We start from the raw sequence: 23992 nt of genomic DNA, 5'->3' as shown, positions 1-23992 counted from the left end.
GCATTCAATTTGCCCACTTTCCTAGCCTGTCCAAGTCCTTCTGCAGTCTCCCCGCTTCCTCAACACTACCTCTCCCTCGGCATACCTTTGTTTCATTTGCAAACCTCGCAACAATGCCCTCAATTCCTTCTTCCAGATCGCCAGTGTACATCGTGAATAGTTGTTGTCCCAACATTGACTCCTGTGGAACACCACAAGACCGGCTCCCATCCTGAAAAAGACCCCTTTATCCCCACTCTCTTCCTTCTGCCAGTCAGCCAATCCTCTATCCGCGTCAATACCTTGGCCATAACACCATGGGCTCTTGTATTATTTAACCACCTCCTGTACATCACCTTGTCAAAGGCCTTCTGGAAATCCATATAGATCATGTCCACTGGCTCTCCTTTATTTAACTTCCTCATTACCTCCTCAAATACTTCTAACAGATTTCTCAGCATGGCCTCCCCTTGACAAAGCCATACTGATTCAGCCGATTCACTAACACTTCGAAGTACCCCGCAATCTTACTCCAGAATCTTACCTACAACTGAAGTCAAACTAACTGGCCTATAATTTCCTGTCTTCTGCCTCCCTCCCTTAAACAGGACTAGATGGTCATACAAACTGCTCTCCCTCGAGGCAAGGCAGTCCTGAAGCTATTACTTTCTGCAGTTCCTTTTTAACCTATAATAGATTGGCCACTTCTGGAAAAACACACGGGTCTTCAGCAGTTATTCACACAGCTTTCCATGTTTTCCAAAAGACCATGTCTCCATTTCTGCTGAGCAGACAAACTGACCTCTTCTTGAGTGTGATTTGATTCTTTCGCTCACAAAAAATCTCTTTTGAGTTTCTTTTTCTGTTTCTGACTGTTTTCTTTTTGTCTGCATCTGTGTGCTGAATGCCTTCGCCCTCCAGCTTCTCTGCTTTTAGCTCTCCTTCTGTATCTGCCAGCCACATGGTCTCCGTCACTTCCTCCCTGTTGGCACTGCTTCCAGGCCCAAGATTGTCAGGTTACACACCCTTAAAGGTTATTTCAAATATTCCGAAAAACAATTACAGATTTCAGAGACCTTTTAAGCAAGTTACAAATTATGTACACTTTGGATAAGAAAGCTTTACCAGAGTGAAGTTTTCTTTATAACAGTGTTTGAAATACAGCAAATTCTTAACATCATAAATGCTTTAATATAGAGCATCAAATATGCACTTAACAACATGATACTTTGTTTTTGCAAGACCAGCTTAATTAAATCATGCAGCTGCAATTCACAATCTTTTTTTTGGAAATGGTTCTATTGGATTTTATAGAACATAGAACAGTACAGCACAGAACAGGCCCTTCGGCCCTCAATGTTGTGCCGAGCCATGATCACCCTACTCAAACCCACGTATCCACCCTATACCCGTAACCCAACAACCCCCCCTTAACCTTACTTTTATTAGGACACTACGGGCAATTTAGCATGGCCAATCCACCTAACCCGCACATCTTTGGACCTTTGGATTTTCTTATTTCATGTTCAACAATTCATAAATTACAAGTCACAAAACCGTGCCATAAATAAAAAAACGACACATATTTAAAAGCAAGTCTTTTCCCTTTAGACGGAGTACATATTTTACAATCCCAAATATGCCCAAAGCACATATTTACACGTGTCTATCTAAAATTTGGTTTGGGCTTCAGCTTGCCCTCAAACCAGTCCCCTGCAGCTTTGTCCCTTGTCTCCTGCTCTCACTTTGCGTGTCTTCATACCCTCTCTCCCCTTAATCCACCTCTCCCCTCTCCCATTTCCCTCTTTCTCCCCCCCTTCCCTTTCCTTTTCCTCGCAGTCCTGTGGCTTGTCCATGTCTCCCTGCCACTGGAAGGCTTCTTCCGACACACGGATGGCAAATTTTATTCTCTACAGACTTAGAAATTTCTCCAGGTCAGACAGCTAGTCTGCAGCCTTGCGTAGATTGGATTGGATTTGTTTATTGTCACGTGTACCGAGGTATAGCGAAAAATATTTTTCTGCGAGCAGCTCAAATAGATCATTATGTACATGAAAAGAAAATAAAATAAAGGAAATGCATAATAAGGCAACACAAGGTACACAATGTAACTACATAGACACCGGCATCGGGTGAAGCATACAGGGGTGTAGTATTAATCAGGTCAGCCAATAGGAGGGTCATTTAGGAGTCTGGTAACAGTGGGAAAGAAGCTTTTTTTGAATCTGTTTTGCGGGTTCTCAGACTTTTGTATCTCCTGCCTGATGGAAGAAGTTGGAAGAGTGAGTAAGTCAGGTGGGAGGGCTCTTTGATTATACTGTCCACTTTCCCCAGGCAGCGGGACCTGTAGATGGATTCAATGGATGGGAGGCAGGTTTGTGTGATGGACTGGGCGGTGTTCACGACTCTCTGACGTTTCTTGCGGTCTTGGGCCGAGCAGTTGCCATACCAGGCTGTGATGCAGCCAGATAGGTTGCTTTCTATGATGCATCTGTAAAAGTTGGTAAGAGTTAGTGTGGACATGCCGAATTTCCTTAGTTTCCTGAGGAAGTATAGGCGCTGTTGAGCTTTCTTGGTGGTAGTGTCGATGTGGGTAGACCAGGACAGATTTTTGTTGATGTGCATCCCTAGGAATTTGAAGCTGTTAACCATCTCCACCTCAGCCCCATTGATGCTGATGGGTGTGTTCAGTACTTTGCTTCCTGAAGTCAATGACCAGCTCTTTAGTTTTACTGGCATTGAGGGACAGATTGTTGTCGTTGCACCACTCCACTAGGTTCTCCATCTCCCTCCTGTATTCTGATTCGTTGTTATTCGAGATCCGGCCCTCTATGGTTGTGTCATCAGCAAATTTGTAGCTGGAATTGGAACCAAATTGTGCCACACAGTTGTGTGTGTACAGGGAGTAGAGTAGGGGGCTAAGTATGCAGCCTTGCGGGGCACCGGTATTGAGGACTATTGTGGAGGAGGTGTTGTTGTTTATTCTTACTGGTTGTGGTCTGTGGGTCAGAAAGTCGGGGATCCAGTTTCAGAGTGAGGAGTCAAGTCTTAAGTTTTGGAGCTTTGATATGAGCTTGGCTGGGATTATGGTGTTGAAGATGAAGCTGTAGTCAATAAATAGGAGTCTGATATTGGAGTCCTTGTTGTCGAGATGCTCTGGCGTAGGGCCAGAGAGATGGCGTCTGCTGTGGACCGGCTGCGGCGGTATTCGAATTGCAGTGGATCAAGGCATTCTGGGAGTATGGAGTTGATGCGCTTCATGACCAACCTCTCAAAGCACTTCATTATGACTGAATGTCAGGACCACTGAATTGTAGTCATTGAGGCACCAGTATAATGGTCATCTTCTTGAAGCAGCTGGGGACCTCGGAGCAGAGGCTGGAAAGGTTAAAGATGTCCGCGAACACATCTGCCAGCTGGTCTGCACAGGCTCTGAGTGCATGACCAGGGATCCCATCCGGACCCATCGCCTTATGTGGGTTCACTTTAGAACATAGAACAGTACAGCACAGAACAGGCCCTTCGGCCCTCGATGTTGTGCAGAGCAATGATCACCCTACTCAAACCCACGTATCCACCCTATAGGACACTATGGGCAATTTAGCTTAGCCAATCCACCTAACCCGCACATCTTTGGACTGTGGGAGGAAACCGGAGCACCCGGAGGAAACCCACGCACACACGGGGAGGACGTGCAAACTCCGCACAGACAGTGACCCAAGCCGGGAATCGAACCTGGGACCCTGGAGCTGTGAAGCATTTATGCTAACCACCATGCTACCGTGCTGCCCTAAGGCACTTTCAGAAAGGTCGATCTGACTCTGGAAGCTGTGATGGTGGGTATGGGCTGCTGGGGCACTCGACAGCGGATTGTTGGTTTCTTGCTCGAACCAAGCATAGAATGCTTAAGTTCATCGGGGAGGGATGCGCTGTTGCTGGAGATGCTGCTGGGCTTCGCTTTGTAGCCGGTTATGTTGTTTAGGCCTTGCCACAACCGCCGAGAGTCTGTAACGCTAGTCTGTGACTCAAGCGTCTGACATTCTCTCTTGGCATCTCGGATGGCTTTGCGGAAGTCGTACCTGGATTTCTTGTATAGGTCAGGGTTGCTTGACTTGAATGCCTCAGACCTGGCCTTCAGTTGGGAGTCAATCTAACGATTGAGCCATGGTTTCCGGTTGGGGAATGTATGTACTGCTTTCTTTGGTACGCAGTCGTCCACACATTTGCTGATGAAGTCTGTGACGATGGTGGCATACTCATTTAAGTTGGTTGCTCATTTCTTAAATATGGACCATTTAGGTGGTGCTGCCAATCGCCAACCGAGCATGATTCTCCAGCGGGCGATCAGGGAGGCATCCCCATGAATAGTTGTGGCTGATCTGATACCCCGAAGACCCACTCCTTTGGGCATGGTTCTACTCTCACAACTCTGGAAGTGGCCTCGAAGAAGTTTGTCCAGTATCCGACAAGTCTGGGGCATGCCCAGAACATGTTGCTGTAGTTGGCTGGGCTTCCATGGCAACATTTGCATTTGTCTTCCACATCCAGGAGGAACCCAATCGTTCGAATTCTGGTTAGGTGCACTCTGAGCACCACATTTACTTGATTGTGGCTCAGCCCTGCGGACATGAAGCTGAAGTTCACCCCGTGCTTAGCTTCTATCCAGAGTCCTCCCTCTAACTCTATGCCTAGTTCCTACTCCCATTATTTCCTTGTCTCTTCCAGTGGGGAGCGTGCCTCCTCCAGCAGTCGCCTGTACAAGACCTACCATTTCCCTTCCCAAGGTCACCTGTGCCCTGCAGTTCTTCTACTAACAAGTGTCCTTGTAAGTTGTTTCCTGCGGAGGAAGGTTTTGACCTGAATATATCTCGGGTCGTGCCCTCTTGGCAACTGGAACGTCTCCGTGAGTTCCCCCAGGGATGCTGCTCTATCGCCTGCATACATGTCCCTGACCGTCAGATGGTTAGGGACATGTATGCCTTTTGATGGTGACGCCCATTATTGCGGGAGTGATCCTGCGGTTGTTGCAGGTAGGAGCCATGGTGGACATTTCGGTTAGGCCGAAGTGTTGTCCGGAATGTGCCTACTACCATTTGGCTCCTCAAGTATTATGGGGAGATGGGGGGTATTGGAGAGAGGCTGTGAATAATGCACAGAGGGACGTCCCTATAGAAACATAGAAAATAGGTGTAGGAGTAGGCCAGTTGGCCCTTCGAGCCTGAGCCAACATTCAATATGATCATGGCTGATCATGCAAATTCAGTATCCCACTCCCACTTTCTCTTCATACCCCTTGATCCGTTTAGCCGCAAGGGCCACATCCAGCTCCTCTTGAATATATCTTATGCTGGCCCGAACAGCTTTCTGTGGTAGAGAATTCCACAAGTTCACAACTCTATGAGAGAAAGGTTCTTCTTCATCTCAGTCCTGAATGGCTTACCCGTTATTCTTCGGCTGTGACATCCCCAACATCGGGAACATTGTTCCTGCATCTTGCCTGGCCAGTCCCATCAGGACACGTTTACAAGGACCACTGGTATCCCTTCCAGGTCATCACTAACTATGATGTACTGTTCCCCTTGGTCCCTAACCATCCTCGTCATTTAAATGCTGTTTCCTTATTGTCAAGTATGGCCACCCCCCTAGCCCTCATCATGTAGCATGATTGTTAAGTCTGTCCCACCCAGCTCAGTCTTACCCGCAGTGATTCTTCTTCAGGTGGATCTCCTGGAGGAAGACTATGTCGGCTTAGAATTTTCAGATGGATGAAGCCTTAAGATCTTTTCACCGGGCTGTTGCATCCCTGACGTTTCAGGTGACTATTCTAATGGGGGGCGTTTCTGCCTCCCCCCCCCCCCCCCCCACCCCATAACACCTCTTTAGCCAGCTCCACCAGGTCCACGCCTCAATCATCCTTGTACCCACTTCAAGATGTCCTCTACAAAGTCCCCTCTAATTCACTCACCACCCTGATTTGGGAATCAAAGACCTCCCTCCCCCACCAGCTGCTCAAACATGCTCGCCACATACTTTATGGCCTGCACTCCCTCGATCCCCTCAGTCAGCTCCACGATCCAGAGAATCTGCATCCTGGAATGGCTCTCCAGCTCCTCCGCCTTCTCCCTCAACCTCTTATGGCTCGCTGCCATAAGTACCATCTCCACCTCCAGCGAGGCCAGTCGGTCCTTCTGCTGCACCACCGACTGCTCCACCATCTGGAGTGTCAGACCCTGCACCTCCAGCCCTTGCTCCATTCTCTAGATCGCCATCCTGAACAGCTCAACCACGTTAGCCAGGTCCTCTGAGGCCTCCTGCCTCTGCTGCTGGAACTTTGCGTTCAAAAAGTCCACAAGCTGTTAGGTAGACCAAAGAAGGCAACAATGCTCCAGCACCCTCCGCCATTTTTTCCTGTGTTGCACCTCGAATAAACTTTTGCTCAAGCTGCTGCTTACCTACTTGTTACATTCCTCATCTGGTAAGACATAAAACGGCTCCATGGATGAGTACTTCAATTCCTCACACCAGCAAACACACCCCTTAAATCGGGTGGAAAAGGATCGAGAAATTCCATCTCGAGCGGTAGACACCAAATGTGTGACCACTCCATGGCCGCCACTTTAAGTCGAACTTCGCAAACGAAGATTTCAACCTGCAAACTTGCTATGAAGAATGGTGTGCTAAAAATCATAATCTGAAACAAAGATTCTTTTTTCCTTTTGCTTTTTTTTTGACCAATTTCCCTAGGTGTTTGCTTTGCGTGTGTGGAAGGAGGGGATGAGTTAAAGTGGTGAGTTAGGAATTAGTCAATAGTTAACCAGTACTATTTTCTGCATAGTTCATTATAGTTCTTGTTATAAATAAACAATTATTGTCTTTAAACATAAAAACCTAGTGACTGTAATTATTGAGCAATCGCCTACTGGCTCACCAGCTGATAAAGCAGGCAGCCAGGAGGGACACAGTGCAGGTGAGGGACGGGAATGACAGGCTAGTCACAGCGACCAATAATATCAGCGACTTCTGCAGGGGAGGTAGACCTCCGAGACCCCAGAGAGGGACTCTAAGATTAATTTGTTTCTTGACAGGCTGGACAGTTGTGGGGGATAAAAAGGAACAGGGACTGGAAGCTCCGTTTGGACGGGAAGAGATCGTGGAGAGCATCAACTCCATGCAGTCCAGGAAGGCACCATGTCCAGATGGAATCCTGGTGGTGTTGGATAAAATGTTCATGGAAGCACTGGCCCTGCACCTGCGGGAGATGTTCGATGATTCGCTGTCAAGAGGGGTCCGGACGCCCACGCTGGCACAGGCCTTGATATCGCTGATCATAAAAAAAGACACAGATCTGACAGTGTGCAGGTCATACAGACCCATCTAACTCCTGAACACCAATGCCAAAGTCCTGCCGGAGGCCCTGGCGAGGCAACTGGAAAGTTGTGTGTCAGTGGTACTGCTGGAAGATCAGACCGGGTTTGTCAAGAACAGACAGCTAACGGTGAACATGCTGAACATGTTTATGACCCCACACCAGAAGTGATCATCTCCCTAGATGCAGAGGAGGCTTTCAATAGAGTCGAATGGATAGATAGATAGAATTTACAGTGCTGAAGGAGGTCATTCAGCCCATCGAGTCTGCACCGGCCCCTGGAAAGAGCACCCCACCCAAGCCCGCACCTCGACTCCATCCCAGTAACCCCACTTAACCTTTGTTGGACACTAAGGGCAATTTAGCATGGCCAATCCTCCTAACCTGTACATTTTTGTACTGTGGAAGGAAACCGGAACACCCGGAGGAAACCCACGCACGCGCGGCGAGAACATGCAGACTCCGCACAGACAGTGACCCAAGCCGGGAATCGAACCTGGGGCCCGGAACTATAAAGCTAACCACTGTGCTACCGTGCTGGAGGTATCTCATGGAGATACTGGAATGATTTGGGTTTGGGCCAGAGTTCACCTCATGGATGAAACTGCAGCATTCCCGTGGCGAGCATTTGGTCAAATACTCTCAATACTTGTGGCTGCACGGAGGCACGAGGCAGGGATGCCCACTGTCCCTGCTGCTCTTCGTCCTGGCAATCGAGCCAATGGGTCGTCAAAGGGGTGGAAAGGCAATAAAAGGGGAACAGAGAGCAGAGTCTCACTCTATGCAGATTACCTCTTATGTCTCAAACACCCCAAGCCAGCATGGAGGAATAATGAAACTCCTAAGGGAGTTCGGAGCCTCCCCAGGTTACAAACCTAACCTGAACAAGAGCAAAATCTTCCCCGTGAACCCCCTGGGGGCTTGGGGTGCTGCTGTTCAAACTGGCCCAAACCAAGTTCTGAAACCTAGGGATCCAGATAGCCCATGACTGGACACTGATTCATAAGTGAAACCTGTCGAGCCTAATGGAAGAGATAAAGAGAGATTTGCAGAGATGGGACTCGCTCCTGCTGTCTTGGCGGGAAGAGTGCAGACAATAAAAATTAACGTGCTGCCAAGATTCCTCCTCTTATTCAGTTCCCTCCCAATCTTCATCCCAAGGCCTTCTTCACCAAGGTAGATAAATTAATTATGGTGTTTGTGTGGGCAGGAAAAAACCCCAGGATCTTACAAAGAAGGAGGAATATGGTAGGGTTGGCTCTGCAAGGGTACAAGGTTGGGTGAAAAAGCCAGAGCCGGAATGGGTGCAAATGAAGGAGACCTCCTGCATGGGGTCAGCCCTCCAAGCATTGGCTAACGCAGCAAGGGTATGAGGGTGGGTGAAAGAGGTGGAATGAGTGCAAATGGAGGAGGCCTCCTGTATAGGGACATCACTCTGAGCACTGGCTACAACCCCACTCCCATTTCCTCCATCCAACAACTTAAATAACCCGGTGGTGGTGGCCATTCCAAGGACCTGGCACCATTTTAAACTTGGTCCTCTATGGCCCCATCTGCAAATACCATAAATTCATTCCTGCAACAATAGTCGTCTCCTTCAAATTATGGAGACTGAACAAAGTGGACAGTTGAAGACCTGTATGCAGACGGTAGAGTGTCAACCCTGTGTTTTCTTATCTCTTCATTTTTTGTTATAAATACAAATGAAAATCAATAAAAATACTTTTTTTTAAATAGGGCCAAAGATTTCAGGTATTTTCATAAGCATTATTGGTTAATTCCTATGTGTTGTGACTCCCGGACCAGTAGGGCCGGAATTGCGCACTTGCCCAGGGTGTTGTAACAACATCTGAATAGCTTTGCAGCAACTGTTGTAGTGTAGAGGAAAACAAAAGCCTATTTGGACACTGCAGGGCCCCAAAAGTAACAATGCGGTACCTGACCAGATAATCAATTTTTAGTGTTATTGATTGAGGGATAAATATTGACTTTGACTCCAGGAGAGCTGAAGAACTGACTAGCAGGTATCATTGTATCAGGCTGGGTATTTAAAATGTATTCATTGATTTCAAAAAGAAGTGGGTCAACTACTGGAAGTTTATGCACTGAAGAATATATTTTTACAAAATGGCCACTTATTAAAGTGGCATGTATAATGCATTTTTGGGAATGATTGTGCAAAAATGTTACATTGCTAATTGTTTATCTTGGGGCACTGGATATCAGGTTTGTGCACTAATTGTTTTTGCCTTTCTCTTTTCTTCCTTTTTGCCACTACTTGTTGAATCAGGCACGTGAACATTGTCTCTACATGTTGGAGGAGGCACTAACTAAGATCAAACAACAGGGAGTTGCAAAACCAGAGTGGTAGGTGATATATGCAGCAGCCAAGTACACACGTGTTTATTTACCTACACAACAGCTTCACCTTATATTTATATAGCTCCTTTAATACAGTAAAACATCCGCAGGAGTGTAACAAGACAAAAATTGACACTGAGTTAAAGATGACCAATAGCTTGATTGAAGAGTTAGATTTGAAGGAGCATTTTAAAGGAAGTGAGACAGTTGGAGGGACTGGCTGAAGGAATTCCAGAGCTATGGGCTGAGACGGCTAATGGCATGTCAATGGTAAAGACAATTGTGTTCTTCGTTAAAAACTGGTATGTTTACATGGAAACCTTTCAAGATATTAGTTCTGTATGCCCATGAGGTTTTTCGTTTGTATATTGTGCCAGTGTGCTCTCTGTCTCTCACAAATGATTGATTACATGCCATTGTGCTCCTCTCTCTAACAGGGCTAATCCTCACTCATGTGCTATAGAGATGGAATATGAAGCTTTCAAAATCACCAAGATGGCAAACTTATACAAAGCACTGGTGCTGAGAAAGGTGCGTAAACAAAATTATATATGGTTAGGGAACTATTGCATTTAATACAAAAGTGGCTTCTTAAGTCTATTTACACTATTATGCATGGCTATCAGCAGGCAAGGAGAGGCAGCAGAATAAGGAGATTGGTAAGAATTCAGAATCTTGTAGAGTCTTAGAAGCATTACATTTAAAAGGCTACAATTAAGACGCTTCGAATGAGAGACTATTTTAACTAGTGAGTGTGAAATGCAAAGAGTTATAACTGGAAACTAAATTGAAAATAAAGTATACAGCACTGAATTTTAACTATGGGCGACACGGTAGCACAGTGGTTAGCACTGTTGCTTCAGAGCTTCAGGGTCCCGGGTTCGATTCCCGGCTTGACTCACTGTGTGCGGAGTCTGCACGTTCAATAGCATCCCAAAGTTGAGGCTTAAGTGTGTTAAAGTCCTCTCCAACAGCAGAATACAGGCTGTTGTTCACAGCATTCACCACCCAGTTCAAACTGGGGTCTTTGCTGATCTCATGACTTTTAGCTGTTCTGAAGTCATAATCTGGGCGGAACGATGCATTGAGTGTAGCGATCAGGTAGAAGAGTGTTTTGCGGTTACACTTGTCAAAGAGTAGTCCCTCTCCTTCATCTCCACTTTGGCTTTTACTGAACCTGTTTGAGCTAATTCCAGTAGTCTGAGGTGGTGAGAGAGCTCCCCGTGTCTGCGTGGGTTTCCTCCGGGGTGCTTCGGTTTCCTCCCACAAGACATGTTTGTTAGGTAATTTGGACATTCTGAATTCTCCCTCTGTGTACCCAACAGGAGCCAGAATGTGGCGACTAGGGGATTTTCACAGTAACTTCATTGCAGTGTTAATGTAAGCCTACTTGTGACAATAAAAAGATTATTATTATTAATAAGTGTTGGGTATGACAATGTTAAAATGAGAACAATTATGCTCCATGCACCATTGATCTGGAGCAGGCCTGATTACTGCATTGTGTCATGATTGTTATGGGTCAGAGTTTAAAAACTCCAAAGTGTATTATGGAGTTCACCTGACCTGTTAACTTTTTATGTTGAATTTAGCTAGGTTCAGCACAAGTGCCTACCCTTCAGATGTTATTCAACAACAGTCTTCCTAGACACTTTAATCAAAATGAGTTTTATTCTAAGAATTTTAGTTAACATTTATATAAAGACACATAACAAGAATTTTTATCAATTACAAACATAACGACCCCACACAGCTACAGTAATCTATGTATAACCCTTAATTAATTCCCCCCTTAACTGTTCCAATTCAAAAACAAAATCCTATAAACCAAAAACCCCTTTTTTAAGGACATAGCCCAGCACTCCGCCTTCTCACTTGAATAAGACTAGATTTCCCTGAAATATTGACCCCGTCTCATCAGGTTTAAATGCTTGCGGAAAGCAAACTATATATTTTAAGTTACTAAAACAACAAGTGGTTTTTCCTTGGACCAACTCTTTAAAATGAAAATAGATCGACTTCCAGTAGTGGCCCTGTCCGAATAGGTCGCGCACACGGCAGCTCCCGCCGAGATCGGACATTTGGGCCCTTTAACGGAGCGGTAGCGGCACTTCGGCGGTGATTCCCGGTGTGGCAAGAGACGCTGGAGAGGTTCCCCTTACTGCCACATGGCGGGGACCAGGAGTGGGGCCGTCAAGAAAGCAATTGTGGGGAAGCGAGCGGAATGGATCCGTGAAGACAAAATGGCGGCCGGCGCGGACCAAGCAGTGTGGGCCCAGTGGTCGAGAGAGCAGCAGGAGTTTCTAAGGAGCTGCTTTGCAGAGCTGAAGACGAGATGCTGGCCCCTATGAAGGCCTCTATGAAAGGATGGTGGAGGCTCAGAAGGTGGAGGAGAAGGCGATCAACGAGGTGAAGAGAAAGGTATCTAACAACAAGGATGAGATCCTGGGCCTGGCGGTCAGGTGGAGGTGCATGAGTCCCTGCACAAGAGATGGCAGGAGAGACTGGATGACCTCGAAAACAGGTCTAGGAGACAAAACCTGCAAATTCTGGGCCTCCCTGAAGGTGCAGAGGGGTCGGAAGCAAGCGCATTTGTGACTACAATGCTGGTGATGCTGATGGGCGTGGGGGCCTTCCCACGGTCCTTGGAACTGGACGGGGTGCATAGAGTCCTCGCGAGGAAGCCTAGGGCGAATGAACCATCGAGGGCGATGTTGATAAGGTTCCACTGTTTCACAGACAGGGAGGGGAGGGGTCAGCCCGTCCAGGCTGATCATGTGGAATGTGAGGGGCATGAGCGGGCTGGTCAAGAGGGCCCGCGTGTTCTCACACTTAAAGGGATTAAAGGCGGACATGGCTATGCTACAGGAGACGCATTTAAAACTCGCTGACCAAACGAGGTTAAGGAGGGGATGGGTGGGCCAGGTGTTCCATTCGGGGCTAGACTCATAGACCAGAGGGGTGACAATTCTGGTTAGTAAACGGGTGGCATTCGAGGCAGGGAGTATTGTGACGGACAAGAGGGGCAGGTACATTATGGTGAGTGGCAAGCTGCAGAGGGCCCGGGTGGTGTTAGTGAATGTCTGTGCCCCAAACTGGGATGACGTGGAATTCATGAGACGCATATTGGGTAAAATCCTGGACTTGAAGTCAAGTAATTTCATCATGGCGGCGGAGGGGGGGGGAATTCAACACAGTCCTGGATCCGACATTGGATCGGTCTAAGTCCAGGTCGGGAAAGAGACTGGCGGCGGCCAAGGCCCTGAGGGAGTTCATGGATCAGATGGGGGACGTGGACCCATGGAGATTCGTGCAACCTAGGGGGAAGGAGTTCTCTTTTTTTTCTCCCACGTTCACAAAGTGTACTCTCGGATTGACTTTTTTGTGTTCAGCAGGGCGTTAAACCCAAGGGTGGAGGGGGTCGAGTATTCGGCCATTGCGGTCTCAGACCATGCCCTGCACTGGGTGGACTTGTGACTAGGGCGGAGGGAGGGCTGCGCCCTCTGGAGACTAGATGTGGAACTGCTCGTGGATGAAGAGGTGTGCGGGCGGATAAGGAGGAGCATCCAAAACTCAGCACGGTAGCATGGTGGTTAGCATAAATGCTTCACAGCTCCAGGGTCCCAGGTTCGGTTCCCGGCTGGGTCACTGTCTGTGCGGAGTCTGCACATCCTCCCCGTGTGTGCGTGGGTTTCCTCCGGGCCCTCCGGTTTCCTCCCACTGTCCTAAAAAGTGCGGTTAAGGGGGAGGGGGGGGTTGTTGGGTTACGGGTATAGGGTAGATACGTGGGTTTGAGTAGGGTGATCATTGCTCGGCGCAACATTGAGGGCCGAGGGGCCTGTTCTGTGCTGTACTGTTCTATATCTATGTGACAACAAATGATACAGGGGCGGTAACAGCAACAACGGTCTGGGAGGCTATGAAGGCAGTTGTCAGAGGGGAGTTAATTTCTATTAGGTCCTGTAGAGAGAAGAGGGAGAGGGCGGAGAGGGAGAGGCTGGTGGGAGAGATACGTAGGGTAGACAGGAAGTACGCGGAGACCCCCGAGGAGGAGCTGCGAAAGGACCGCTGGAGACTGCAGGGGGAGTTTGATCTGTTGACCACTGGGAAGGCAGAGGCACAGCTGAGGAAGGTGAAAGGGGTATAGGGAGAATGAGTATGGGGAGAAAGCAAGTAGGATGCTGGCACACCAACTTCGCAGGAGAGAGGCGGCCAGGGAGATTGGGGGAGTTAGGGATAAGGCAGGTAACACGGTCTTGGGCCCAGAAAAGATCAACAAAGTCTTCAAGGAGTTTTATTGTAAACTGTATGAGTCAGAGCCCCCGGTGGGAGGGGAAGGCATAAAGCAATTTATGGACCAATTGAGGTTCCCCAGGGTGGACGAGGACCTGGTGGAGGGACTGGGGGCCCCGATTGAGTTGGAGGAGATAGTTAAGGGCCTAGAAAGTATGCAGTCAGGCAGGCCTTGGGACCGGACGGTTTCCCTGTAGAATTCTACAAGAAATTCTCAGAGCTGCTGAGCCCACTCCTGCTAAGAACCTTTAACAAGGCTAAGGACAGGGGAACCCTCCCCCCGACGATGTCGCAGGCTTCTATCTCTCTCATCCTGAAGAGGCAGAAAGATCCGCTTCAATGTGGGTCCTACAGGCCGATATCGCTCCTGAACGTGGATGCCAAACTGCCAGCTACTTGACTACTATCTTGGCTACTAGAATAGAGGATTGTGTCCCGGGAGTGATTGTTGAGATAGAGAAATACAGCACAGAACAGGCCCTTCGGCCCACGATGTTGCGCCGAACTTTTGTCCTAGGTTAATCATAGAATTTTGGACACTAAGGGCAATTTTTCATGGCCAATCCACCCAACCTGCACATCTTTGGACTGTGGGAGGAAACCGGAGTACCCGGAGGAAACCATCGCACACACGTGGAGGATGTGCAGACTCCACACAGACAGTGACCCAAGTCAAAATCGAACTTGGGACCCTGGAGTTGTGAGGCAATTGTGCTATCCACAATGCTACCGTGCTGCCATTAAGAAGAAGTTAACCTACACTCCATTATTCTACCCTAATCCATGTACCTATCCATGATGAGGATCAGACGGGTTTCGTCAAGGGCAGGCAATTGAATACAAATGTGAGGAGGCTCCTAAACATTATCATGATGCCCTCAGAAGGAGGGGATGCAGAAGTAGTGGCTGCAATGGATGCAGAGAAAGCCTTTGACCGGGTGGAATGGGAGTACCTGTAGGAAGTGTTGGGTAGGTTTGGATTTGGTGAGGGATTCATAGGGTGGGTCAAGCTACTGTATAAGGCCCCGGTAGCAAGGGTATCCATGAACCGGCTGAGGTCGGAGTATTTTAGGCTGCACCGAGGGACGAGGTGGCGTGCCCCCTATCCCCGCTACTAGTTGCCCTGGCAATTGAGCCGTTGGCCATAGCGCTGAGGACTTCAAGGAACTGGAGGGGGCTGGTCCGGGGGGGGGGGGGGGGGGGGGGGGGGGGGGGGGGCACCGAGTCTCGCTTTACGCAGACAACCTGCTATTGTATATTTCGGACCCGCTAGAGGGGATGGGAGGTCATGCGGGAGCTTCTTGGAGTACAAGTTGAACATGGGGAAAAGTGAGCTGTTTGTAATCCACACTAGGGGCCAGGAGGAGAGACTGGGGGAGCTCCCACTCAAGATGGTGGAGAGGAGCTTTCGTTAGCTAGGTATATGTGGCCAGGTACTGGGATGCCCTACAATAGGCTCAATCTGTCTCGGCTTGTAAAGCAGATGGAGGGAGACGTCAAAAGGTGGGACATGCTCCCGCTTTCCCTGGCGGCAAGGGTGCAGACCGTGAAAATGCGACCTCCCCAGATTCCTGTTCGTTTTCCAGTGCCTTCCCACCTTCATCCCCAAATCCTCCTTCAAGCGGGTGAACAGGATTATGACGGGATTTGTGTGGGCCAACAAGACCCCGCGAGTTAAAAGACTGTTTTTGGAGCGCAGTCGGTGGTGGGGAAGAGGGTTGGCGCTTCCGAACTTCTGTAGCTACTACTGGGCGGCTAACGTAGCCATGATTAGGAAATGGGTAATGGAGGAGGGTTCGACGTGGGGGCAGCTGGAGGCGGTGTCATGCACAGACACCAGCCTAGGGGCACTAGTAACGGCACCGCTGCCATTCTCGCCAGTATGATACACCACAAGCCCGGTGGTGATGGCAGCACTGAGGGTCTGGGGTCAGTGGAGAAGGCACAGGAAGGAGGAGGGAGCCTCAGTTTGGACCCCGATACGGAATAATCATCGATTTGTTCCGGGCAAAATAGACGGGGGGTTTCAAAGCTGGCACAGGGCAGGCATTAAAAGGATGGGGGACCTGTTCATAGATGGGACTTTCCCCAGCTTGAAGGCTCTGGAGGAGAAATTCAGCCTGCCCCCTGGAAACGCCTTCAGATACCTCCAAGTCCGCAACTTTCTCAAAAAACAGGTGGGGACATTTCCGTTGCTACCCCCTCATAGGATTCAGGACAGGGTGGTGTCGGGCATCTGGGTAGGAGAGAGGAAGGTGTCGGACATCTACCAAGAACTGCAGGAGGCGGAGGAAGCCCCAGTGGAGGAACTGAAGGGCAAGTGGGAGGAGGAGCTGGGTGAGGAGCTAGATGAGGGCCTGTGGGCTGATGCCTGAGGCAGGGTAAATTCCTCCTCATCATGTGCCAGGCTCGGCTTAATTCAGTTTAAGGTGGTACATCGGGCACACATGACGACAGCGAGAATGAGCAAGTTCTTTGGAGTGGAGGACAGCTGTGCGAGATGTTCAGGGAGTCCAGCGAACCATGTCCATATGTTCTGGGCATGCCCGGCATGTAAAGAATTCTGGCAGGGCTTTGCGAGGGCTACGTCCAGGATTTTGGACACGCGGGTGAAGCCGAGTCCAGGAATAGCGATCTTTGGGGTGTCAGAGGATCCGGGAGTGCAGGAAGCGAAAGAGGCCAAGGTTTTGGCCTTTGCCTCCCTGGTAGCCCGGAGACGAATCTTGTTAATGTGGAGAGATTCAAACCCCACCCCCCGAGTGTGGAGACCTGGGTTAGTGACATGGCTGGGTTTCTCAGCCTGGAGTGAATAAAGTTTACCTTGAGAGGGTTCTTGCTGGGGTTCTCCTGGCAGTGGCAACCGCTCCTTGACTTTCTTGGAGAGCGTTAAAATGTCAGCAGCAGCAGCAACCCTGGGGAGGGGAGGGGGAAGGGGGGAGGGGGGAACTGATAATTTAATGTATATTCTCTTTTTCTACAATGCTAATAGCCACCTAGTTTTGTTAAATATTTTCTTTTTTTTTCTGTTATTGATTATGTAAAAATTCTGTTTGAAAAAAGCTTTAATAAAAACAATTTAAAAAAAAAAATGAAAATAGATAGACAGGCCAAAACACTTCTCTGTCTGTGCCCACAGCAGCCAAACGTGAAAGCTAAAGCAAAACTCACAGCCACAGCTCAGCTCCACCCACAAAAATGACATCACTGAAGCCATGTGATAAGACAAAAAACCTTTCTTAAAGGGATACTCACAAGACATGATGTAACAGCAAAGCTTTATTTATTTTTACTGGTTTTAAAGAGAAGACAATGCTCTCATTGTTTACCTTGTACCATTAACTGTTAGCAAGAGTTGGGTAAGGCAAGATTACTTAGCAAATGGGAATGATTGCTTTCATTATATTTTTTCAGAGCAGTAGAGTTAAGAACAATTTATAATGCCAAATGCTTGGTAATATGACACTTTACCCAAACCTGTGCTAATGAAATTGTTACAGTTATGAGGTTTATAATCTAATTTGAGACCACTTTAAATGTAGGATAAATGAAAAGGTCATGTGACCTGTTCTGAAGTCTCTGACACAAACCCTGGGTTGTTTGATTGTTAACGATCAAAGGAAGGCTAAGATTGTTTTACTGAGAAGGCATTTATGCTTGGAGCCAATGGCATTAGTGTCAGAGTTTGCAATGAGTAGACCTTTGACTCCCAAAGTCCCAGAAAGATGTTGTTGATATTAAGTTGTAAACTGTTGTGTTCAGGGATTTGGGATCAAGGATAGCTAATTAGCATTTCTGCCTAGATGTATGTTTAATGTATTTCACCTTGCCATGGGAAAGAGGGCAGAGGATGGCATTTTTGAGGCGAGAGGACAGCACGGTGGTGCAGTGGGTAGCACTACAGCCTCATGGCGCCGAGGTCCCAGGTTCAATCCCGGCTCTGGGTCACTATCCGTGTGGTTTGCACATTTTCCCCGTGTTTGCGTGGGTTTCGCCCCCACAACCCAAAAGATGTGCAGGGTAGGTGGATTGGCCAAGCTAAATTACCCCTTAATTGGAAAAATGAATTGGGTACTCTAAATTTATAAAAAATAAATGAATTTTTGAGATTAAGTTACAGGCTTCACTACAAATCATAGGAACATAGGAATTAGGAGCAGCAGTAGGCAATTCAGCCCTTCGAGCTTGCTCTGCCATTCAATCAGATCATGGCTGATCTCTTCCTGGTCTCAAAGCCACCTCCCTACCTGTTCCCTACCCATTTTTAAAAAAATCAGAAATATATCTATCTCCCTCTTGAAACTATTTAATGATTCGGACTCCACTGCACTCTAGGGCAGCATGCTCCAGAAATTCCCCTCTGCGAAAAGTAGTGCCTCCTCACCTCAGTTTTAAATCTACTGACATGAATACCTCCCAAATGAATACCACCAGATGGATAGGGGGTCTGTGTGGTCAGCAGAGATAAAATGTTGCTTTACCTTGTTTGTTATCTTCACCGGATGTGGGAGGGAAACTATCTCTGTTTGAAAAGAAAGCAGTCCTCTAAGGATTCCAGAAATTTATCTTGGCATGGTAGCAAGAAGAATCCTTTGAATGGGCTTTACGGTTGGCGGTGGATTTAAGGAACTTGCCAAAAACAGAGGGAAGTGTGGCCAGCGTCCGCACAAATAACATCAGCTCAGAATACTTTCCTCTCCACCGTGGGACTCGACAGGGATATCCTATGTCCCCCCCCCCCTACTGTTTGCACTCGCAATTGAGCCATTTGCCATCGCATTAAGAAGTTCGGGGGTATGGAAAGGGATAGTGCGGAGGGGGATAGAGCATAGGGTGTCCTTGTATGCCGATGACTTGTTCCTATACGTGTCGGAACCAAGTGTGTCAATAGGGGGAATACTGGAACTGCTTCAGGTGTCTGGGTCTTTCTAAAGGGTACAAATTAAATCTAGACGAGTGAATATTTGGGGGTGTCTCGGCCAGGGGTGGGGCCAGAGGTGGGGGGGCTGTCCATTCCGTAAGGAGGGACTTACTTTAGATACTGGGGATGCAGGTTTCCCTGCACCCCCGAGATTGGGGGGGGGGGGGGGTCCAACATTTTTAGTTTGGTGGGGAGGGTGAAAGCTGATCTAGCAAGGTGGGATGGTCTTCCTCTGTCATTGGCGGGTCGGGCACAGGCGGTTAAAATGAATGTGCTGCTGCAATTCCTGTTAATTTTTCAATTCCTGATAATTTTCCTGCCAAAGGCATTTGAATGGATGATTACCTCGTTCATATGGGGAGGGCAGGTGGCCAGAATTAACAAGGTGCTACTACAGAGAGGAAGGCAGGCAGGGGGTTTGGGTCTTCCGAACCTGATGGGCAGGATTCTCCAATCCCGCGGCAGTGTGTCCACGCCGTTGTAAACGCCATCGCGTTTTATGACGGTGTGAACGGGCCGCTCCCACGTCTAATTCTGGCCCCCACAGGGGGCCAGCACAGCACTGGACCGGTTTGCGCCGCTCCGGCTGCAGATCCCGGCGTCAACTGGGCGCCGTGGGATCCGTGCATGCGCAGTTGCGCCAGCACCAACGAGGACATGCGCAGTGGCCTCCTTCAACGTGCCGGCCCCAACGCAACATGGCGCAGGGCTACGCCGCACCAACCACGCTGGCGCCGATTATCCACACTGCGGAAAATCGCGTGCCGGCGTCGGGGTGCCGTGGACCGTTCGTGGGGATTCTCCTATCCGGCGCGGGGCTGGGAGAATCCCGCTCGATGTATTATTACTGGGCGGCGAATGTGGAGAAGGTACGGACCTGGATCAGAGGGGTTGACTTCCAATGGGTCAAATTGGAGGAGAGTTTGAGTAGGGGGTCGGGATTGAAGGAGCTGCAACAGTGCCGCTCCCGACGGCCCCGGGGAGATACTCATGGATTCCAGTAGTAATAGCTTTCTTGAGAATTTGGAGGCAGTTGTGACAACACTTTGGGTTGGGGGCAGTGTCAAGGGAAATGCCGATTCGGGGGAACCATAGATTTGAGCCAGGGAAGTGGGATGGAAATTTCCGGAGATGGATGGAGAAAGAAATTAGGATACGAAAAGATTTATTTATTGGGGTCGTTTTGAGGGATTGAAGGAGCTGGGAGCGGAGCAGGAGGAAATATTTAGATTCATGCAGGCTCGAGACTTTGCCAGAAAGGAGATACAGAGTTTCCCAGTAGAGCCGGCTTCCACATTGCTCGAGGAGGTGCTGACGACAGGAGTACTGGAGAAGGGGGTAGTATCAGCGGTTTATGGGACTATTTTGGAGGAGAAGAAGGCACTGTTAGATTGGATCAAAGCAAAGTGGGAGGAAGAGTTGAGAGGGTATGAAGGAGGGGTTCTGGTGTGAGGTACTCCAGAGGGTGAACGCCTCCACCTCGTGTGCGAGGTTGTGGCTGATACAGCTGAAGGTGGTGTATAGAGCGCACCGTACAAGGGCAAGGTGAGCCAGCTCTTTGAGGGGATAGAAGATGTGTGTGAACGTTGCGGGGAGGCCCCGCAAACCACGTTCATACGTTTTGGTCCTGTCCAAAGCTGGAGGATTACTGGAAGGAGGTGTTTAGGGTAATCTCTAACGTGGTGCACGTGAAACTGAACTCGGGCCCTCGGGAGGCCATACTCGGGGTGTCGGACCAGCCGGGGTTGGAAACGGGCATGGAGGCAGATGTTGTAGCCTTCGCCTCGTTGATCGCCCGAAGGTGGATCCTGTTGGGTTGGAGATCAACCTCTCCACCCTGTGCCCTGGCGTGGCGGGGGGAGCTGCTGGAATACTTAACGCCTGAAAAGGTCAAATGTGAACTGAGGGGATGGATGGAGGGGTACTACAATTCATGGGTGTTATTTATTATGCAGTTTCGAGAATTGGATCACATCGAACATTAGGGAGGTTGGGGGCTGGAAGGGAACCTGCACATCTTTGGACTGTGGGAGGAAACCGGAGCACCAACAGGGAGCACATGCAGACTCTGCAAAGACAGTGACCCAAGTCTGGAATCGAACCTGGGACCCTGGAGCTGTGAAGCAATTGTGCTAACCACTCTGCTACCGTGCTGCCCATGAGGGATAAATACTGGGTACCCAAAGCTAGAGTACATTGGACGACTAAGGATATTGATGATAAAATAAGGAAGAAAAAAAGAGGTATATGATGCATGCCGGAATATATTAGCAATGGAAATCAGGAAGAGTATCTCAAATGCAGGAGAGAGGCATATGAATAACAAAGGCTAAGAGGAAGCATGAGGAAAGGTTTCCAGGCTGTGCTAAAACAAATGGCTAAATGTTCTTCAAGCATATTAATGGTAAAATATTAATGAGGGATAGAGTGGGGCCCATAAGGGACAAGTAGGGTAAACTGGTCACTGTAGCAGAGGGTATGCCAGTAGTACTAAATGAGCACTTTGCTTTTGTCTTTACCAAATTAGAAATAGTAACAATGGCCCAGTGGAAAATGTGGGTGTTGAGCCACTGAGCAGTATAGTGATTGATAAAGAAAAGGTGCTCATAGATTTTTTTTTAAAAGGCTGGCAGCACCCCACATAGAGAAGTCGACAGGCCTGGATGGGATGCATCCTTGATTAACATAAGAACGCAAGAACTAGGAGCAGGAGTAGGCCATCTGGCCCTTCGAGCCTGCTCCTCCATTCAATAAGATCATGGCTGATCTTTTTGTGGACTCAGCTCCACTTACCCACCCGCTCACCATAACCTTTTACTCCTTTACAGTTCAAGAATCTATCTATCTTTGCCTTAAAAACATTTAATGAAGGAGCCTCAACTGCTTGACTGGACAAGGAATTCCACAGAATCACAACCCTTTGTGTGCAGAAGTTCCTCCTCAACTCAGCGTTAAATCTGCTCCCCCTTATTTTGAGGCTATGCCCCTTAGGGGTTTCACCCGCCAGTAGATGCAACCTCCCTGCTTCTGTCCTATCTATTCCCTTCATAATTTTATATGTTTCTATCAGATCCCCCCTCATTCTTCTAAATTCCAATGAGTATAGTCCCAGTCTACTTAGTTTCTCCTCATAAACTAATCCTCTCAACTCTGGAATCAACATAGTGCACACCCTCCAGCGCCAGTACATCCTTTCTCAATTAAAGAGACCAAAACTGTACACAGTACTCCAGGTGTGGCCTCATTGCTGAGAGAGGTAGGGGAGAATATTGCAGAGCCGTTGACAGAAATTTTCCAGGCCTCTCAACACAGGATTAGTCCTGGGGGACTGTAGGATTGCAAATGTGGTGCCGTTGTTTAAGAAAGGGGCAAAGGATAACCCAGGAAACTACAGACCAGTCAGCTTTACATCAATAGTGGGAAAACTGGTGGAGACCATAATACAGGATACGATCGAGAAAAATCAGTTAATACTAGACAGTCAACATGGCTTTGTCAAGGGCAGGTAGTGTCTGACAAATTTAATTGAGTTCCTTGACGAAGTGACACAGGCAGTGGATGAAGGTGGTGCTGTGGACGTTGAATATTTGGACTTTCAGAAAGCTTTTGATACAGTGCCACATGTGATGCTAATCCTCCACAAATTGTTGGTCAGACCACATTTGGAGTATTGTGTACAGTTCTGGGCACCTTATTTAAGGAAGGATGTTAAAGCCCTAGAGAGAGTGGAGAGGAGAATTGCTCAAATGACACCTGGAATGAGGAATTTTAGACACAGGGAAAGATTAGAGAAATTGGGCTTGCAGAGCAGGGAAGTTCTCTTTGGAGCCGAGAAGATTAAGAGGCAACCTTATTGAGGTGTTCAAAATTCTCATCAATTTTGACAGGGTAAAGAACATAGAACATACAGTGCAGAAGGAGGCCATTCAGCCCATCGAGTCTGCACCGACCCACTTAAGCCCACACTTCCACCTTAACCCCTCCTAACCTTTTTGGATACTACGGGCAATTTAGCATGTCCAATCCACCTAACCTGCACATCTTTGGACTGTGGGAGGAAACCAGAGCATCCAGAGGAAACCCATGCAGACATGGGGAGAACGTGCAGACTCCGCACAGACAGTGACCCAGCGGGGAGTCGAACCTGGGATCCTGGCGCTGTGAAGCCACAGTTTAGGATTTAGGAGCCGGAAAAGACACGAGGGGCTGAATGGCCTCCTTCTGTGCTGTAAAATAACAATGGTGAAGGTTGGCAAGGTGGGAGGCAGAATAGAGATGGAATTCATTCTCGTTGCCAGAAGATGACAATTGGTGTTCTTCAGAGATCCATACTGAGATTTCGTATTTTCAGGATATGTCAGACTTGGAATAAGATAGAGTTGTATCCTCATGTTCAAAGATGGCATTTGGTTAGGAGCTAAAGTAAGTGTAGTTGGAAGTAGTTTGTTACAAAGGGACATAGGCAGATTAAGTGAGTGGCCAAAACAATGTCAGATGGAATTTGTGTGATGTCATGTAATTTGGATCTGAGACAGATCTGAATATTTTCTTGGATGAGACACTAGAAACAGTGGAGAGATGATCAGATTTAGGAGGCCATGCAGAAAATCAAACAAAGTAATCAAAACATTAATTGGGCGTTGGCTTTTATCTGCTTTTTTATTCCAAGGAAGAAGCATTCGGATTGACCAAGAAGAAGAATAGGTCTGAGGATTGGGAGCAGTTTAGAATTCAGCAAAGAAGGACAAACGGATTGATTAAGAAGGGGAAAGTACAGTACGAAAGGAAGCTTGCAGGGAACATAAAGACTGACACTAAGAGTTTCTACAGATTTGTGAAGTTAAAGAGATTGGTAAAGAGAAATGTAGCCCCCCCCCCCCCCCCCCCCCCCCACTTACAGGCAGAAACAGGGGAATGCATAATAAGTGTCAAAGAAATGGCTGAGCGATTGAATACATTCTTGGTTCTGACTTCACAAAAGAGGACACAAATCAGATACCAGAAAGACTGGAGAACAGAGAACAGTGCAGCACAGTACAAGCCCTTCGGCCCACGATGTTGTGCCAACTATTTAT

General features: G+C 48.1%; 1 protein-coding gene across 5 annotated transcripts in view; it reads left to right on the top strand.

Annotated features, from left to right (window-relative positions):
- recql5 (RecQ helicase-like 5) overlaps positions 1-23992 on the top strand; it is a 197391-nt gene that overhangs the window by 121927 nt on the left and 51472 nt on the right. For 2 of the 5 annotated variants that reach the window (XR_005458018.1, XM_038777715.1), the window contains 2 exons: positions 9636-9712; positions 10144-10237. Coding sequence is in view for 4 of the 5 variants with exons in the window: in XM_038777715.1 (XP_038633643.1) it covers positions 9636-9712; positions 10144-10237 (171 nt within the window). In the remaining variant the exon portion in view is untranslated. Of the gene's footprint in view, positions 1-9623; positions 9713-10143; positions 10238-23992 lie in introns of those variants that run through there. The other 3 variants (XM_038777714.1, XM_038777713.1, XM_038777719.1) reach the window with 2 other exon arrangements.

Source organism: Scyliorhinus canicula, chromosome 18 (assembly GCF_902713615.1).
Source record: "Scyliorhinus canicula chromosome 18, sScyCan1.1, whole genome shotgun sequence".
NCBI classification, from domain to species: Eukaryota; Metazoa; Chordata; class Chondrichthyes; order Carcharhiniformes; family Scyliorhinidae; genus Scyliorhinus; species Scyliorhinus canicula.
This window is presented reverse-complemented; position numbering and strand designations above follow the sequence as displayed.